The 19,891-nt window shown below is 43.1% G+C and overlaps 1 protein-coding gene across 2 annotated transcripts in view; it reads left to right on the top strand.

Moving 5' to 3' along the window:
* rasef (RAS and EF-hand domain containing) overlaps nucleotides 1-19,891 on the top strand; it is a 76,190-nt gene that overhangs the window by 27,139 nt on the left and 29,160 nt on the right. Inside the window, exons 6-12 of one of the 2 annotated variants that reach the window (XM_078567604.1) lie at nucleotides 518-633; nucleotides 760-828; nucleotides 9,421-9,505; nucleotides 11,132-11,223; nucleotides 13,937-14,171; nucleotides 14,788-14,931; nucleotides 17,809-17,934. In XM_078567604.1, the coding sequence (XP_078423730.1) occupies nucleotides 518-633; nucleotides 760-828; nucleotides 9,421-9,505; nucleotides 11,132-11,223; nucleotides 13,937-14,171; nucleotides 14,788-14,931; nucleotides 17,809-17,934 (867 nt within the window). The remainder of the gene's footprint in view (nucleotides 1-517; nucleotides 634-759; nucleotides 829-9,420; nucleotides 9,506-11,131; nucleotides 11,224-13,936; nucleotides 14,172-14,787; nucleotides 14,932-17,808; nucleotides 17,935-19,891) is intronic. The other variant, XM_078567616.1, reaches the window with a different exon arrangement.

The following is a 19,891-nucleotide window of genomic DNA, read 5'->3' as shown; positions in this document are numbered from 1 at the left end:
ACCCTAAAGGACTTTAGTGAGCCAGATGGGTTTTTACAACAATCAATGATAGTTGTCATGATGGCCATCATTACTGAGACTAGCTCTATATTCCAGATTTATTAATTGAATTTAAATTCCATCAGCTGCCATGGTGGGATTTGAACCCATGTCTCAAAAGCATTAGCTTGGACCTCTATTACTAGTCCACTGAAATTACCACTATGCCGTAATCTCCCCTGAACGGTATAAAAGTACGGATAGTAAAAAATGGCATGAGATTGTCTTCTGATGGCTGAAACCTTCATCTTTTTCCTTCTGGGAGGACTACCTGATCTACATATGTAACCTCCTTCAGATACTACACCTGTAATGTCTTTAGGATGATGATGTGATGCATTATCCCACCTTGTTATAAAGTAGGTTATCAATTTAAAATAGTATAAAAATAAAATTTATGAGCAAGGGTGTTGAGGCTCACAAACAGAATTCCCTCAAGAAATGTTAATGCTTGTTTTTTTTTTGTGGTCTTTTATAGGAAAATGATAAACTGAGGAAAGAACTACTTGAAGCCCAAACAAACATAATGCTGCTGCAGAGTGAAATAGATACTTTGAAAAGTGATTATGCAGATCAGAATTTGAATTTAGAACGGTAAAATAAATAGAAATAACTGATTGCACTTGGACCTCAAGTTAAAGTGCAACTACAGTCGTTGCTCAGAACTTTGTGTAAAAGAATGCATTTTTATCCCTGTCTCCATTTTTACTTCTATTGCAGGAATCATTTAATGGTCAGAGGGTATACAGATGATAGGGACAACCTAACACGACAGATTGAAATGCTTCAGTAAGTATCTTTAGTTTAAATTTCTCAATAGCACGTCGAACGGATAAATCTTTTCTGTTGTATGTGTTGCTTCTGAATACTTTTGAGCCTCTTTTAAATTCACTTGCTTACATTTTCACAACCTGGTGTGTTTATTCAAAGGGATAGTGGATGCAGCGGCATTACACAGGCCTAGTTGAAGATTTGTAGTGCGGGAGGTGCCGTTGGTTAATGCCCATAAGGCTTGAGGCAACTGGAGTGGCGCATGTATGTGTCCCTAGTGCACTCAAAGTTGTGGAATGTGTGCGATTATGACATTACTGACTTCAGCGGCCTGATGAAATGTCAGGATACCAAAATCGACCAACAAGTGTACAATGATACCTTCCTTAGTCGCTCCTGAAACAAGCATTTCGAAGCAAGATGGGCCAGTTTCTAGGGCTATTAAAGGGCCACTCAGCATGTTGCAACTGAGGAGTTTCTTGCGTTCAAGCAAAGTTGGTGGAAGCACTGTGGTGAGATGTTGGAGGAAAATGGAGATTTTTGCTGATGGGGCCAGTAGTTGCAGTGTCACTTGTTCTACAACATGAGCCGGACATGCAGAGAGGAGAAGGAGAGCGCTCTTTGGAAGGTGTGCACCTATGCCAAGAAATTCATCGCCGTGAACATCTGCCCTTCTGGCTGTACCCATGATGCTTTGATCGGCAACAGTCAGCAATTTCCACCATCTTCAGGCTTCCAAGACAGACAAAAGGATGGCTGCTTGACGACAAGGCTATCCCATCTACACGTGACTCATGACCCCTTTTCACCATCCCATCATGCGAGACCTTCAATGAAAGTGATGAAGCCACCTGCAACGCTCTGGAGCAAGATGTTCAGCCCTTAAAACAGAGATTTTGGTGTTTAGATTAGTCGGCGGGATCTCTGCAGCACATGCCCAGGAGGGTGCCGTGTTTGTGGTGGTGGTCTGTGTCCTCTATGAATTCACAATCATAAGGACTCAACCACTAGTCTTGGGATCAGGAGGTCATCTCAGGCAGAGGAGGAGTAGGAGGAGGGAGAAGAGGAGGAAGAGGAAGCGAGCAGATCATTTGCACCATGTACAACTGGACGGACCACATTGTGAGGTTTCACTTCCATTAAAAGGACTTCCCCATTTGCAACTTGGATCCACCATTCCTTTACTGTACACCCATTTCAGACTTCCCATCACAATGTCTCCTTGACCAACATTATTGAATAAAGGCCAACAGCAAAACTCTTCATCCAACAACTTTACCAAGCTATACATCAATAGTACAAAAAAGATCCAGAATTAATCTCTCTCGTGCATCCCTTTACTGACACTGTTTTGCAGGTGCCTTTGCCTATCCTTGTGCTCTTGCAGTGTTACCCAATTGGCTATAAAATGGCTGGTGGAAGGCTGCTAACTTTCACTGGCAGAGACTGCAGGTGGCATTGGAGGACATCCTCAGGCAGCTCTAGGCAATGCTGCAACTCATCATAGAGGTAGCAGACTGGGCTAGTTGGTTTAGAGACAACCAAAAGTGCACTGGTGGAGTGGTAATGGTGGAATCTTGAATGCTGTCATCCTGACTGAGGTCAATAGGTTTATTTTCCCAGTACCATTGCCACTCCCACCTCAGCAATCCTCGTAATCTACTGGAACACACTGCTGAGCTGCTATGAGAGTTTGCACACCCCGTTGAGCAATGAGATCAACATCCACATTGGCAGCTTGTCTGTGCCTGGATGGCAGGAGCCAGTGATCTCATGACCTCTCTCACCTTCCACTGCAGCACTGAGCAATTGGGATGCCCTTACCTGTACTACAGTGGAATCTGTGTCAACAACCAGCAGACGCTCCATTGCACGTGGGTCCACTAGTGCTGCCATGGAGCTATCCACCACTTCCTTGTTGGAACCAGTGGACTCCAAGCTTTGCCTGATGCCTTCTGCCATGGTACAGCCTCCATGCCCCTAGCCAGTGCACAAAGCATGTTAGTGTGGATGTTCATCCTATAGTCTGTACCATCTGAGTCCACTATAGCAGAACTGGTGTGCAACCTTGCCTCTGGGGAGTTTGCATACATGTTGTCTTTCCCTCCAACCAGGTTGCAGCCTACTTGTGCCCTGTGACTCACCACATACAGATACTGACTTTAAACTAACCTCTCACATCTGTGCAGGACCAGTATCTGGGCTGGTGGCTCTGAGTGTTCAGTCAAGTGACGATGCTTCTCCTGAGAGCTCTCTTCCTCCACTCATCCTGTGCCTGAGACTGCAGGAGCTGAGCAGCTGGTAGTTCTTGACTATCAGAAGGTACACTAATATAAAGAAAGGGATAGGAGTGAGAGAAGGTAGGCAGTGGGGTGGAAAGCAGAAGGCCCATGGTCACTCCATTTGCAGTTTCCATTTCATAGCACTTTTCGGGCTGAGTAATTGGCCCAGAAGGTGCACAGCTACTTAACATCATCCTGGATGACCCAGGAAGTGCTGAGTCTCACTGATTCTGTGGCACTGCTGCTTACAATCCTGTGGATCATCTGCTCAAGGGTAGCGATCCTTGTGGGTGACCCTGTTCTGCAAGAGAAAGGGCAGAATGCCAGCGACTGTGCGTCAGTGTACTTGGATGATGTGCTAGTCACAGCTGCCATATGTTTGCGGTTGCATGTAGTAGTGCATGTATGGCTGGCATGGTTGGGAGGTCTGAGCAGGTGAGATGTAGTGTAAGGATGTTAGGGGTGAGTCCTGAATGTGAGGGAGTGCTGCTGAGTGATTGACAGAGGTGAGGTGCATTGAGGAGCGTGGGACTTGTGAGGTGTGGATGAGATTCGTTGTTCAGATGCATTCACTCACCGTGGCCACCTGAGTGAGCTCATTAAAGTTTTTTCTGCATACTGCCATGTTCTAGGAGCCACACTCTGGACATTGACCACCCTTGTCACTTGTCCCCATTCGTCTTCAAGACTTAGGCCTAGATTTTTGCGGAGTCATGAAGACTTCTGGGACTTTTAAAAATGGCGGGAGGAACCCGGATCCGCAAGTTCTGCTTCCAGTTCTGATAGATCCTATTTTCACCAGAGGGTGGAATGGGGGCAAGACGTGATTCACACATGAAAGAAACCTGAACTCAGCAGGGCCGTTTGAACTCTGTGCTGAGTTCAAACAGACCCTATTTTCACTGGAGCAAGGGCCTTATGCCGCAGCGTGTGTATTACCAATGTTTAGAATAGAAGTAAATGTTCGTGAAGGATGGATAAGATCTGTGGAACTGTCAAGCTATTAAGTCCCTGCCCTTTAAAAATTGCCTGCCAGTGTGTGTGAATTGAAGAAAACCTGTTCTGGCAGTTTCAGTGGCTGTTTGTTGACATAATCCTACATGCTATCATTATAACATTATTAATGCTTCACTGCTTTCCACAGCCCTATCATTATCACATTGGGCAGGGGGGGTGGGGGGGTCTGTAAGTTCACAGTTTGATTGACAGCTCAGAGGATTAGCTGTCTTTGACATGGAGTTATGAATACAAATATTTACTTTTATAAGGGAGTAAATATTTGAGGAAATTTACATGTATTGATAGGAATTTCATGAATGAGAGTGTTTCCTTATATAATGAAGGCTGCAATGGATATTTAGAACTTTATTTTGGGCAGGATTTTTAGTTCGGTGGGCACCCACAATTGGTGGGCCTGGGAGCGGCCGGAGAACCTACCCCTGACCGCAATTGGCCCCCGATTGCGATTTCACCCTGCTGGCCTTTTAACAGCCAGCCAGCATGAAATGTGCACTGAAAGGCTCAGCGCTGCGGGGATGGGGGCAGGAGGAGGGCGAGTGCTGAAGTCAGTGCGGGCACGGGGGAACACTCAAAAAAAAGAACTTCGCTGAAGGCAGAGAGCTGCCCCAGGGAGCTGGAGAATTTAAATGCCACAAATAAAGATTCTAAAAACCGGGAAAAAAATGATCTTGAATCAGTCACTGGCACATACAGCAGATAAAAATTCTGTGCATTTTTATTTTTTTTAAAATTAATATCGGAAACCTCATCCCACCCTTGGATGAGGTTCCCTCGCAAAGGCTGCTTGGTTGATTTGCCTGCCCACCCGCCAACCGTAATGTTGGATGGGCAGTGAAAAATCAGGGATAAAAACAAAAAACTACTGCGGATGCTGGAAATCCAAAACAAAAACAAAATTACCTGGAAAAACTCAGCAGGTCTGGCAGCATCGGCGGAGAAGAAAAGAGTTGACGTTTCGAGTCCTCATGACCCTTCAGCAGAACTGAGTGAAGTTAGGAGAGGGGTGAAATATAAGCTGGTTTAAGGTGGTGTTGGGGGGTGGGGGGGGTGGTGGTGGTTGTAGAGACAAGCAAGCAGTGATACAGATGATCAAAAGATGTTACAGACAAAGGAACAGGGAGGTGTTAAAGGTGGTGATATTATCTAAGAGAATGTGCTAATTAAGAATGGATGGCAGGACACTCAAAGTACAGCTCTAGTGGGGGTGGGGTAGAAAGACTGACAAGGTATTATAGTTATAGATTTAAAAATAATGGAAATAGGTGGGAAAAGAAAAATCTATATAAATTATTGGAAAAAAACAAAAGGGAGGGGGAAGAAACGGAAATGGGGGTGGGGATGGGGGAGGGAGTTTAAGATCTAAAGTTGTTGAATTCAATATTCAGCCCGGAAGGCTGTAAAGTGCCTAGTCGGAAGATGAGGTGCTGTTCCTCCAGTTTGCGTTGGGCTTCACTGGAACAATGCAGCAAGCCAAGGACAGACATGTGGGCAAGAGAGCAGGGTGGAGTGTTAAAATGGCAAGCGACAGGGAGGTTTGGGTCTTTCTTGTGGACAGACCGTAGGTGTTCTGCAAAGCGGTCGCCCAGTTTGCCACCACCAAACACATCTTCCCTTCAGCCCCCCTGGCGGCATTCCGTAGGGATCGTTCCCTCCGGGACACCCTGGTCCACTCCTCCATCACCCCCTACTCCTCAACCCCCCACCTATGGCACCTCCCCATGCCCACGCAGAAGATGCAACACCTGCCCCTTCACTTCCTCTCTTCTCACCGTCCAAGGGCCCAAAGACTCCTTTCAAGTGAAGCAACATTTCACTTGCATTTCCTCTAACTTAGTCTACTGCATTCGTTGCTCCCAATGTGGTCTTCTCTACATTGGAGAGACCAAACGCAAACTGGGCGACCGCTTTGCAGAACACCTACGGTCTGTCCGCAAGAAAGACCCAAACCTCCCTGACGCTTGCCATTTTAACACTCCACCCTGCTCTCTTGCCCACATGTCTGTCCTTGGCTTGCTGCATTGTTCCAGTGAAGCCCAACGCAAACTGGAGGAACAGCACCTCATCTTCCGACTAGGCACTTTACAGCCTTCCGGGCTGAATATTGAATTCAACAACTTTAGATCATAAACTCCCTCCCCCATCCCCACCCCCATTTCCGTTTCTTCCCCCTCCTTTTTGTTTTTTCCAATAATTTATATAGATTTTTCTTTTCCCACCTATTTTCATTATTTTTAAATCTATAACTATAATACCCTGTCAGTCTTTCCACCCCACCCCCACTAGAGCTGTACTTTGAGTGTCCTGCCATCCATTCTTAATTAGCACATTCTCTTAGATAATATTATCACCTTTAACACCTCCCTGTTCCTTTGTCTGTAACATCTTTTGATCATTTGTATCACTGCTTGCTTGTCCCTACAACCACCACCCCCCCCAACCCCCGACCTTAAACCAGCTTATATTTCACCCCTCTCCTAACTTCACTCAGTTCTGCTGAAGGGTCATGAGGACTCGAAACGTCAACTCTTTTCTTCTCCGCCAATGCTGCCAGACCTGCTGAGTTTTTCCAGGTAATTTTGTTTTTGTGTTGTGAAAAATCAGGGTTGATTAATACGTTAATGACCTTAATAGGCCTCTTAATTGTCAGCGGGCGTGCTGCCGACTCCTGTGCGTGCCCACCAACTGAAATATCGCGTGGGTGCGTGATGATGTCGGGACGCTTGGCCAACGTCATCACACATTATTTCACGCTCGAGCCTGTTGGGTGTGCACTCGCACGCCAAGCGAAAAGTTCTGACCTTTATTTCACCTCAGCATGAGTCCTAAGGTCTGCCCATGGTGGATACTGGGTGAGTTGGCATGGAAGGTGTGAGGGCCAAGGGTGGTTGTGGGGTGTCATGAGTTCATACTAAATTGGCAAAGAGGCTATCGGGGTGGGTGAGGGTAAGATTTGGCACTAAGTTTGCATAGGGGCTATAAGGGACCTTGGGGGTGGGTGGAGGGTATGAGTTGGCATCTATGGGTATGGGGACTGGGTGGGCGGTGTGGGATGTGAGGTGTGAGGCCTAGAGAGCCTACTATTTATCAAAGCAACTGGAACAAAGTCCCAGAGAACCAAGGTGGGCTTTTTAACCATCCCATCTCGGCACTTGGCAGCCTCTGTGGCCACCTTCGACCTGCGTCTGGGGGTGGCGGGCCTGACCCCGTCCTGCACCTGCCACCCTGGAACGAAGATCCTGCTATTTAGGGCACTTTTATCCAAGGCAGATAGGGCGAGCCGGGAGATTTTCCAACTCTGCGCACGCTTAAGGTGTGAAAATCCAGGCTTTACTCTCGAGAGCTTTCTGCCCCCTGCCAGTATAATGGTCTCCTTGCTGGCCTTGACCTCCCTACAAAGTACACCCAGGGCAATGTCGCTAAAGAATGAGCCCTCTCCCCTATCCTCCTTGTCCACTGATGCAGTAAATGATTATCCAATAGCCTGCTGTGCACTGCTGTAATTCCCTTTCGATAGCGATTGTGCATTTAAAAATGGAAAATTGCTCGAAACACATAGTTTGTTCTCAAAGCTACCAGGCCCTCTGGCATGTGGAGAAGACACCAGCAGGAAAATAGAGCCTGGGGTTGCGCAGGAGCCACTTGGGGCCATGCTTCTATCAGAAAAATGAGGTGAGTTGATGAGTTTTGCGTCTTAGCCACCTCATTTCCACAGGCACACTACCACTCTTCCTAGGCCTGGTGATAATGTTGCTCGTCTGCTCCTGCATTTACTGCATTTACCTCCTGCCATACTTAAAGTACGTTCACTATATGGAGGATTTCCCTCTACCCCAAAAAATGCCACTTTTGTTAGCATCCAATATCACTTGAAGCCTTTTTTGCTAAGGGGGAGCTCCTTAATCCTTTCTGTTGCTTCATACAACCTCAAAAAAAAGCTGCAGCCCTTTCACTGCTGCTGAACTCTTTTTATTATGTACCATCTTTCGTCTGCAAAGAAGTGAATTAAATTATCTTATGCATGTCAAAACCGTACTGCAAAATATTATAAATCATTGAAATTAGCAAATTGTGGCACCAACTGGGCCAGGTTGCCATACAGATAGTTTGTTAGTTTTGTTATGAGTTCATTTTTCCAGCCACGTTTAATACATGCATATTTCATATTATCTGTTGTAAAATATTATCACTTGGATTTTGTGATGGTAATGGTGGTGAAGCTGTCATCATTCACCCTCATTACTCCACTGAAACTGGCAGCAATTTCTGGAGTCTATACATGTGGAATTTGATGCGGGGATCCAGAAGTTGCCGTCAATGATTACATGCTTTCCTATAGAATGTGATGTTGAGGTTCCCCCAGATTGCAATCAAGTAGAAATCACTAAACTTATGAAAACCTGCCCTTTTGCACTATAAAAACTCTTTTAAAAAAGTTAAATGTGTTGAATGAGATGTAACCAGTTTTTAAAAGCATACTAAGTTTATAATTACTGCTCAACAACCTTACTGTCCCTGAAAAACTAATTTTATATTTGTGGAATATCAGGTGTCTCCATTATGAAAAATTCACATTTTTATGTATTTTTTAAAGGCTCTGTATGATATTTCAGCTTCTACCTTAATCCCATCTGTATGTCCCAATCATCTGTTTTGGCCTCTGTAAAACTTTTAAATCAAAAATGAAAAGCTTGGTGCATTTTACCTCTTGTTTTGCTATCTGGCGAATGCTTCAATGTAATTGTCTGTTTACCCTCTTTATAACATCACTGTTGCTGAACACCTGGAGATCCCCATGACTTAGGTCCAGATTCAAATTAAGGTCAGGGAAGGTGAAATGCACAGCACGGAGAGATTTATTTGAGACAAAAACAGAAATACCTGGAAAAACTCAGCAGGTCCGGCAGCATCGGCGGAGAAGAACAAAGCCGACGTTTCGAGTCCTCATGACCCTTCAACAGAACTGTTCTGTTGGGGGGTCATGAGGACTCAAAACGTTGGCTTTGTTCTTCTCCGCCGATGCTGCCAGACCTGCTGAGTTTTTCCAGGTATTTCTATTTTTGTTTTGGATTTCCAGCATCCGTAGTTTTTTGTTTTTATCTCTGAGATTTATTTGAGGTTAGCAGCAAGTGCTGTCACTTTGCCACTGACCATAAAATCCAGGTCTATATGAATTTTGAATCCAGTCTCTCCTAAGTATTTTGATAAAGAGCTTGAGTTTCTCTAGCTGTTTTGGTACATAATGTTACATCTTTCATAAAGGAATCTACTTTTTTTGTAACCCAAGGACAATGTTCTCCCCCTTTTACAGGTCAGCTAACAGAAAGCTTCATGATAGCAATGATGGCTTGCGATCTGCCCTTGAAAACAGTTTCAGCAAAAATAACAAATCTTTGGTGAGTGTACAACTAAAATGTGCTATTGACTTGTTTTATGTTTATAATGTGAAGCACGTTCCCTTACTAATTAACTGAATCTGTTACATTTATTGACTGAAAAGCTGTATACTTATTTTGAGTGTAAGCCTGCTTTTACACCCCATAGTTTAGCTTGGTTAGTGTCGACTTATACCTCTCGTATTTGAGAGAGTTGGGCAGGCAGCCTGTTTTGAGGTGACAAATTTCACTTCCAACCCCTACTTCTAGACTTGAGCATGCACTTCAGTGCAGCTCTGAGAGAGATGCATTTCAGATGAGACATTAAGTTGAATCTCTGTCTGCCTGCTCGGGGTGTTGAAAGATCCCATGGCACTATTCTATGAAGAGCAGGAGAGTTCTGTTGGTGTCCCGGCCACTATTTAACTCTCAGCCAATACCACCGGGCAGAATTTTTAGTGCCCGACCCCGACCTAGCGTGAAATGAAGCACGTTGACGTCGGCCGTGTGTGCTGACGTCAACGCCACTCTCATGATAGGTTGGTCAGCGGGCACGCCACCGGCGCTGGCAGCGTGCCCGTCAACAATTAAAAGGCCTGTTAAGGCCATTAAGTTATCAATTGCCCTTAATTTTTCACTGCCCGGTCAACTTAAAAGTTGACAGGCAGGCGAAAAGACCAAGTGGCCTTTGCATATTTTTTGGAAATCTCATTCACAGGCGGGATGAGGTTTCCAAAATCAAATACAAATGAAATTAAAACTTTAATTTTTAATTAAAAATATGTCCCTGCTCATTTGATAGTCACACGAGGAGACATGCTTTGTTACATTTTTCTGTTTTTTAGTAATTTTTTCTAAATATTCTTAATCTCCCTGAGGCAGCTCTGTGCCTCAGGGAGATTATGCGGCGCTCTTTCGTGCGCATGCGTGAAGTTCATGCTAGGCCTGCTTGCCCTCCTCCCCCCGCTCGCACATGCAGCGCTCAGCGCTGTCGCTCCCTCATCACACTGGGTGGGCCTTAATTGGCCCACCAGCCTGACATCATGGTGCGATGCTGATCGCAGGCAGCGTTCGGCCTCCTGACCGCCCCCGCCGATCTCACATGCCAAGGGCAAAATTCTGCCCATCAAAAACACATTAGCTGTCATTTATTTCATTTTGTTGTTTTTATCACCCCGCTGTGAACAACAATGACTACCCTTCAAATGTACTCCATTGGGTGCAAGGCATTTTAGGGCAACCTGGAGTGATCAAAGGTACTATATAAATTAATATTTTTTAGTTCCAGCCTCGGCGGAGTCACGCCTGCTCCGTGTACGTGAAACTTTGTTTTGTACACTAGCCAACGGTTTGGCAATTTTTAGTTAAACTGCCAATTTGGGTGCCAATGGTATTGTGGTACTCTGGCACTTTGTACAGAGAGCTTGTACTAATTTTGAATGGATTTGAGACAGCAAAAGTGCACTTAAGTCTTTACAGCCATAGAAAGGGATATGTTTGATCTGAAGACCATGAAGTGAAGGGGCAGTGTAATAAACCACTACTATCTCAGTCCTCCAACTAACAGCTTTCTGAGGAAAGAACACACGGCTTTCACATGCAAATACTATTATGTACAAATAATCAGGATTTTCTGCAATATTACAGCGTGCAGCAAATTCTTCACCAGGAAATGCCATGTTCAGAAGCAGCCCAAAACTCTGTGGGTACCAGTCTCCTCAGATTTTATCATATGACAGGTGAGTAGTTTTGCACATCTTCAGAGAATCAGAACAATTTCTGTTTAGGAACCAGATGTTCTGTGCTGGGTGAAAGCAATGAATGTATGTTCTGAAATGGAGAGCATAGAAAAATACTGGTCTTATTATGAAATAATGAAGTGTAAACAATTCAGTCATCAGTAGTTTATCATTTAAATGCTCTGTACTCGTTCATTTTCAGAAAGACAACTCTCTAATGAGTTTTAATGTATTGTCACTTAATGTTACAGATTTAAGATAATTGGGAAGAAATGGGAATAATTTTTACATGCGAGTTATGTTCTGGAATACACTGCATCAGAAGGTGTCGGAAGCAGATTCAATAGTAATTATCAAAAGCAAATTGGATATATACCTGAAAAGGAGGAGAGAGATGATGTTTCCACAGGGTGGGGGCAAGGTCTCCCATTCTAGGGAATGGGAGTAGGTGGCCATGAAGGTCAATTTCTAGGGCCCAGCTCTGAGGCCCTGGCTGCAGTGCCAGAAAAATGTTAATGTCCTCACAATGGTGGTCAAGGTCAGTGAGTAGATCTTCAAATGCTATCTCCTATTCACTGCACCACCAGTCTCATCTTGCTGATTTCACAACAGCCCCATCAGTAATCAGGACTCATAATATTGAGATACTGCACCTCACCCTCTCACACTGAACGATGCTGTCAGCCTCACACCTACTTCTTGCAGTTTCCCCATTCTTCCAGCTATTCAACTGTGGCAGGCATGTCACCCAAAACCACATTACAATATTTTTCTCTCTCTATTTCCTTTCTAGAAAAGGTGACTAGGCTTCAAAAAAAAAATGTCTGTCAAACACTTTAGGACATCCTGAGGTTGTAAAAGTTGCTTTATACAATGCAAAGTCTTTCTTTACTCTGTGACTGTAGCTATGACTTTACCTCCTGTATTTTCATAGTGAAATGTCCGTGAACTCTGTTTCTCCTTTATAAATACGTGATTGAAATTAGTAACCCCTTTTTTGGCATGAAACCACACTTATCGATTCTCTGGTATAGTGTGTCAGAGCCTCAATCTACCGTGACACATCATTCTCCTTTGTTCTAAGGAATGCATTTACAGAGAAGTATGATTATTAGATACCATGGGAGGTAAAAGTTACTGTAAATATAATGTAAAACACAAGACTGGCTTAGGTTCTGTACTGATTGGTCTGACCATTTAAGCAAAATATGCCTGAAATGTTAAACTGTCTTTTCTCAGCTTCCATCATTTGCAGTTTTTACTTTTTGCTCCAACCTCATTGTGTTAAATATTGATTGGCACCTTTTTTGCTACTTGCTCACCGTAATTCGTCTGTACTATGGTGAGTTCAGGATGGGGGTTGGAGGTCCATTCTGATCCAGGCCAAACTTAAAAATAAGGTAAACATCCCAGGAGACAGAACCAGTGCTAAAAATCTAGTTACGAAACAAGTACATTGATATCAAAGGATCATATTGTGAACAGCAAACAGAGAGACATGCTTATAATTGGGGAGGTACAAGAATTCATATCGAGACCAGGAAATACCGACACTTGTAGTTATTTGTCATTCATTGACAAAAACTCCAATCAATTCTTAATTGTTAAAGGCGTAAGTCTCTAGAATTATATAAAGTAGCTATGTATTATAATTAACATCATTACTGATCCTATGGGCAGAATTTTGTCCTTGTCGGACAGGCGCTGTGGATGGGCCCGGGAGCGGCCGCAAAAGCGACTGCGGCCCGTGATTGGGGTCTGAATGTGATTGCACGCTGTCGGGCCAATTAAGGCCTGCCCAATGTTAAACGCGCGCTGCAGCACTGCCCGTGTGGTGGGGAGTGGGGGAGGAGGGTGAGCACAAAGTTTGTGCATGCGCACAGGAAAAGCAACCTGAGACCCTGAGAGCTGCATCAGGGGGATGAAGATTTTTGAAAATAAAAAAGAAAGATTTTAAAAATGTTAATAACATGTCCCCTCGTGTGACTCTGTCACATTAGCAGGGACATGTTAGAAATTAGTTTGAAAAATTTTAAATTTTTAAAAAATGACTGATCGACAACTTATCCTGCCCGTGGATGAGGTTTCGCAAAAAAACCCCAAAGGTCGCTTGGTCTTTTCGCCTTCCTGCCAAATGTAAGGTTGGACGGGCAGCAAAAAATTTCATTTAATTAGATCACTAATGGCCTTAATAGGCCTGATAATTGTCGGTGGGCATGCTGCCGACTCCCGTGTGCCCTGCCGACCGAATTATCGCGCAAGTGCGCGATGATGTTGGGACGCTCGTCCGACGTCATTGCTTGTTCAGGTTGGGCGTGCACCCGCCCGATGAGCGCAATATTCTGCCCTATGTCTGCACCCTGACTATATATCTTTGTCTTATATGTTGCTTTAAAATAAACATTTATCTGATTCCTTATCATGCTGCATCGGCCATCATAGAAACATTCGCCAGTTGGCCATTTTAGAACCAAGTCTGCAGAATGCTATCCTATTATGTATTTAGTTTAGCACTACGAGACCTACACTCTTACAAGTTGCTAAAAAGACGTGTCCTGCTGGTCCAAAATTTTATGAGGATAAATCTTCCAGTGATTCCTTCATGTTAAAGAGGGTTCTATTAGGTTTCCTTTATAAGATCTCAATCCTTTGACTCTAAACTTCAAAACTCGGATAAACTGCTGGAATTGATTTTGATTATTGTTCTCAATAGGTCACCCAGGTCCTCTTACCTAGATGAAGACATGGAGTCACTGGCTCTGTGTGACCCCATGCGCAAGACCAGCTGTGAAGTTGAAAGCTTAACTGAAAGCTGCTTTGACAGTGGCATGTCCACAATGAGAGATTCAAATGAATATGATTCTGAAGGTGAATTCAAACATCAAAGGAATTTTGAAAGGGAACATTGTGCGCAAGAGGCCTTTGGAGGAGATGCTTCTGACACAGATGTAAGCGTTCATACGAGTAATATGAAATTTTAATGGAAAATTTAGTACATTGTGAACTGCATTTATTGATCTACACAAAAATGAATAATTTCTTCTGTAGAGAAATGGGTTAGAAATGAACTCGGGCTCCTAGTTCATATGTTCATATATATATTTTTTATCGGGTCTAAAACAATTAACCATGTAAATGACCAATTTTAAGGTTCTTAGATGTTAGCCTTAACTGGTTACTAAATACCAGTGTTTGGTTGATACAATAACAGAGTATGCTGCTGTATTTGTGCAGTGATTGAGTTTGGTTTTGGGCACAGTGTCCCCCAATCAGAGCAGAACTTGACTGGGGCAGCAGGAAGGGCAATTGGAGGATTACTCCATCTGAAAGAGCACTGATCATTTATTGTCTCTAGACTGAGATCTCTTGAGTTAAATTAAATGCATAGGTTGATCATGTAATTAATAATCAGAATTATGAATCTTCACAATGCAACTGTCAACAGCCAGACACAGCTGCAGAGCCTAGAATCAGCCACTGTTTGGCCACTAATAACTACGGCGAGATTAAGTGATGCTGGCTTTCTGTCATTAGCTTTGTTAGCTCTATGCGATTCCTTTGTAGGTGCCTGAAATCCGAGATGAAGTAGCTTTTAGCCAAGATAGTACAAGCACTGTTCTGGAGTGGAAGCCATCTCATGCAGTGAGCTGGACCAGTTCTGGAGCCTCTTCATCACAAGGCTATAATAACACTGCATTTTCACAACAGGTAACATCAGTTACACATTTTTAAATGGTACTCCGCTTCTGTGAATTTACATTTTTCTTGTTCAGGTAAATTAAGTTGTTACATAGCAAGTCCTTGATCCACCGACTGTTCATTTCTGATTGCAATTTAACAAATGATACTGAACTCTCTTAGATGACAATTGCATTGCATATTGGGCAAAACTGTGGCTGATGGAGTTCAATATTGGGAAGTATGAAGACATAACATACAATTTGGAGTTAAGAAAGAGGAATTGACATGCTGAATAAATTTGGTTTGTATTCCTTTGAGTTAGAAGCTGAAAGGGTGAATGGAAGATTTGTCTTTAAAATGCTAAAAGAATCTGATTGAATAGATAGAGATCTAGCTGGAGAACCCAGAACTAGGGGCACACAGTCTTAAAATAAAAGCTAAACCATTTAGGAGTTAAATCAAAGTACTTTTTGACACACAATATATTGGAAATCTGGAAAATTCTCTTCCAAAAAATTTTGAGACTGAGATCAATGGACTTTGTTAGGTAAAGGTATCGAGGGATATGAAACAAAGGCCAGTAAATATAGCTGAGATACAGATCAACAGTGATCTAATTAAATGGTAGAACAGGCTTGAGGGGCTCAGTAGCTTACTCTTTCTATGTTTCTAATCATCATTTTCAATGAGTACTGACACGCACAATAGAAATGAAATATTATGGAACTGAACAATTTACAGTACAGATTTCCCAGGTTCTTGTGTACTTCCTTGTTTATTCTATGGATGCTGGCTACGGAGTAGCAGGGTAGTGTACTGACAGTTAACCTGATTTTGGCACTAATTTCAAGATGCTGTTAAAATTTTCTATGCTACCTGTGTTATTCAGCTTCAATATAATGTAACTTTCTGTTTGCTCTCCCCTCTTAGTCTCTCCATACCACATCCTTCCTTTCTTGGACCTAGAGGACAGGCTGGAGATCTGCTCCTGGTTCTCTACCAATACCACATTACTGTTATCTGCTCAGTGGTACCTCAGAGCGTTGCCCCCTCTGATTCTTTTCTTCCATTTCCTACCTCAAAGTGAGATTCAAATCTCACTGTGAGGAATCACAGGCATAAATCTTTGTGCTACTCAATGATGGCAATATATTGCAGTCAAATACAGCAACCAATCTATACCTAACAAGGTCAAACAAACAATAGTGAGATAAATTATCCAATAATCCATTTGGTAGTGTTAGTTGTGGGATGAATATTGGTCAGAGCACTGAATACCACCTTACTCTTTTTGAGTGCTGAAATGGAATTTTATATGTGTATTAGTAAAAGGTAGACATGTCGTCTCTTTAATATTTCATCTGAAAAATTGCATCTATGAGAATGCAGCAATTCCTCAGTATTGCACTCACTATTACTGACACACTTAAGAAGACTGTTACTAGTTTGGAAAATCTGGAATGGGATTATCAGGTGTCAGTCATGGCTCATAGTAGCACTCTCACCTCTGAGTCAGAAGATTGTGGACTTAAACCCCTCTCCAAGACTTGGGCACATTATCAAGGCTGAGACTTCAGTGCTGTCCTGTCAAAAGTGCCGTCTTTTTTCAGGATAAGATGCTAAACAGAGGATCTATCTGCCCTCTCTGCTGAAAGTAAAAGATCTCGTGTCACCATTTGAAGAAAAGCAGTGGCGTTTTCCTCGTATCCTGGCCAATAATTTTCCCCCAATTAATTTCATTACAATTAATTATTTGTCTCATTGTTTGTTGGACCTTGCTGAGTGCACAGTCTTATGATCCCCAGCTGCGGTTGCCACTGGGACGAGCCTGACCCCAGGGTGGAACCCAGCTTGATAGATCCTAACTTTTATTTGTTTGTTTAAATACATGGAGATGTGGTACTGAACAGAGTCACAGGAGATGCTGATGAACTTTTAACAAAAGCATAAAATGTTTATTAAATAAGAAAAGATTAACTATATTACAATACTCCTTCACCCATAACTATACTTTTACAGAGATATATATAGATTCGTAAGGATAACATAAGGCACAAAAGCTATCTTATACTCTAATGTTCACAGTAAGTACACAGTCCATGTAAACCAATTGACACCCTGTGGTCAGACACACCACGCTCTGAAACCAAGGCTAGAATTTTGAGTGCGGTAGGCGGGTGTGGTCGATAGGCCCGGGGGCAGGTGGGAAATGGCACACCACCCGCAATTGGCCCCCAACTGCGATTTCACGCTGGCGGGCTAATTAAGGCCTGCCGAGCGTAAACAGCAGCTCCCCAATGGTCAGGAAGGTGCGGGCGGGAGCCTGTCGGCCACCGGATCACCATTGTTTCTTGTGTGTGTCTGTGGGAAGGACCTGCCTCTTTGGACCCCTGTTACTATGCAACAGCTCAGTTTTTTTTCTACTGTGTTTGCTTAATTCTCTCTTACAGTCGTAAACTGTCATGAGAAATACAGGCAAGTTTTAAAGTGAAACTAAAACTCAGCTTGACCTTAACATATACAGAAATACAAATCAGACTTAAACATTAAAGCTAAAACACATTCCTAACACCCACAAATATAACTTAAACTATCTCCATTTCCTAAAGAATAGTGGCTACCTCATTCTACATTACAAAAGTGACTTTAAAAAAAAACTCATTAGTTGCGGAGTGCTTTGGGCTGCTCTGAGGTTATGAATAGTGCTATATAAATGCAAATAATTAGTTACACAATTGGGTAATTAATAACCTGAGTTGTAAGTCTTCCCAATGCAACAGTCAGTAGCCAGCCACAAAACTGCAAAGACTCGAAGCAGGCACTGGATAATCACAGTTAGATTGAGTGAAGCTGATCTTCTACTTTTAGTTCTGTGGGTTTATGATTTGTTTGTTTGAAATCCAGGATGAGGTGCCTTTTAGCCAGGAGATGACAAACAGTGTTATGGACTGGAATCCCTCCCAAGCAGTGAGCCGGAGCAATTCTGGAGCCTCTTCATCACGGCGCTGTATCTCTGCATTCTCACCACAGGTAACTCGTTTCTAAATGATACTCCAACTTGGTGAGTTTATGTTTTTGTTGCTCAGGCAAGTATTGATTTATATTTATTTATTTAGACTTTATTTATAATGTTGATTAAAAAGATGCTGAATTCCCTGATGACATCAGGGAGAACTCGTAGCAACCCGTTGTTAATGTTGAGTTAGCTGCTATCAAATCGACAGCAGTGGTGGGGTTTATAATTGTCATTCTTGTCTCCTGGGCAAGGGAATAGGAAAAAAAAAGCTACATTTTCATGTTCAGTTTGCAGTGACTACAGATGGAAAGTGAATGTAGGTTGAAGGGAAGTCAGGCCCTGGTATGATATTTAATGTTCTCTTTCTTCCCTCACCCCAACCCCCATCTCTTTCCATAATTAAACCAGTAATTTCTGTGGGATCACAGTATCTTTTACACTGTTGAAGGAGGCCATTTGGCCCATTGAGTCTGCACTGGCTCTCTGAAAGAGCATTCCACTGAGTCCCACTCCCCTGCCTTATCCCCGTGACCTTGCACATTCTCTCTTTTCAGGTAGCAATTCAATTCCCTTTTAAATACCTTGATCGAACATGCCTCCACCACCCTTTCAGGAAGTTTGTTCCAGAATCCAGCCGTCTTTTGGGTGAAAAAATTTTCCTCACGTCACATTTACTCCTTTTGCCAATTATTTTGAATATGTGTCCTTTAGTTCTTGATGTTCTCTTCAGTGAGAACAGTTTCTCACTATTTGCCCTCTCCATACCCCTCAGGATCTTGAATACCTCTATCAAGTCTCCTCTCAACATTCTTTTCTCCAAGGAAAACAGTCCCAACCTCTTCAATCTATCCTCATAGTTACAGTTCTTCATCCTGGGAATCATTCCTGTGAATCTCCCCTGTACTCTCGCCAATGACTTCATGCTTCTTCAAGGATGGTGCCCAGAACCGGTACTCCACATGAGGCCTAACTAGTGTCTTATACAAGTTAAACATGCCCTCCTTACTCTTGTACTCAATGACCCCATTAATAAAGCCTAAGATATTATATGCTTTATTAGCTGCTCTCTCAACATGCCCTGCCATCTTAATGACCTATGTACATATACTCTGAGGTCCCTTTGTTCCTGCACCTCCTTTAGAGGCTCTCCCTTTTATTTTATACTGCCTCACCATATCTTTCCTGCCAAAATTAATCACCTCACACTTCTCTGCATTGAACTTCATCTGCCACTTGTCTGCCCAATCCACCAACATGACTATGTCCTTTTGAAGTTCAAGGCTATCCCCATCACAGTTGACAACATTTCCAATCTTTGTATCATCTGCAAATTTTGAAATGCCCTGCACGCCACAGTCTAGGTCATTAATATATATATAAGGAAGAGCAAGGGTCCCAAAACCGACCCCTGAGGAACTCCAGTACAAACCTTCCTCCAATCTGAAAAACAACCATTTATCACTACTGTTTGTTTCCTGTTACTCAGCCAATTTCTTATCCAAGTGCCTACTTTCCCTTTTATTCCATGACCTAGAATTTTGCTCACAAGTCTGTCGTGTGGCACTGTATCAAATGCCTTTGGAAAATCCATATACAGCACATCAACAGCGTTTCCTTTATCAACCTTCTCTGGTACCTCCCCAAAAAACTCCAGCAAGTTAATTAAACATGATTTTTCCTTGATGAATACATGCTGGCTTTCATTAATTATCCTGCACTTGTCTAAGTGATTATTGATTTTATCCTGTACTATAGTTTCTCTACCACTGAGGTCAAACTGACTGGCCTGTAGTTGCCAGCTTTATCCGTGCACCCCTTTTTGAACAAGGGTGTAACACTTGCAGTTCTCCAGTCCTCTGGCACTTCCCCTGTGCCAACGGAAGACTGGAAGATTATCACTAGTGCCTCTGCAATTTCAACTCTCACTTCCATCAGTGCCCTTGGATGCATCTCATCCAGTCCTGGTACCTT

The sequence above is a fragment of the Cetorhinus maximus genome, chromosome 2 (assembly GCF_964194155.1).
Source record: "Cetorhinus maximus chromosome 2, sCetMax3.hap1.1, whole genome shotgun sequence".
In the NCBI taxonomy this organism is placed as follows: domain Eukaryota; kingdom Metazoa; phylum Chordata; class Chondrichthyes; order Lamniformes; family Cetorhinidae; genus Cetorhinus; species Cetorhinus maximus.
The sequence above is the reverse complement of the archived record's forward strand: the minus strand, read 5'-3'. Positions and strand labels throughout refer to the sequence as shown.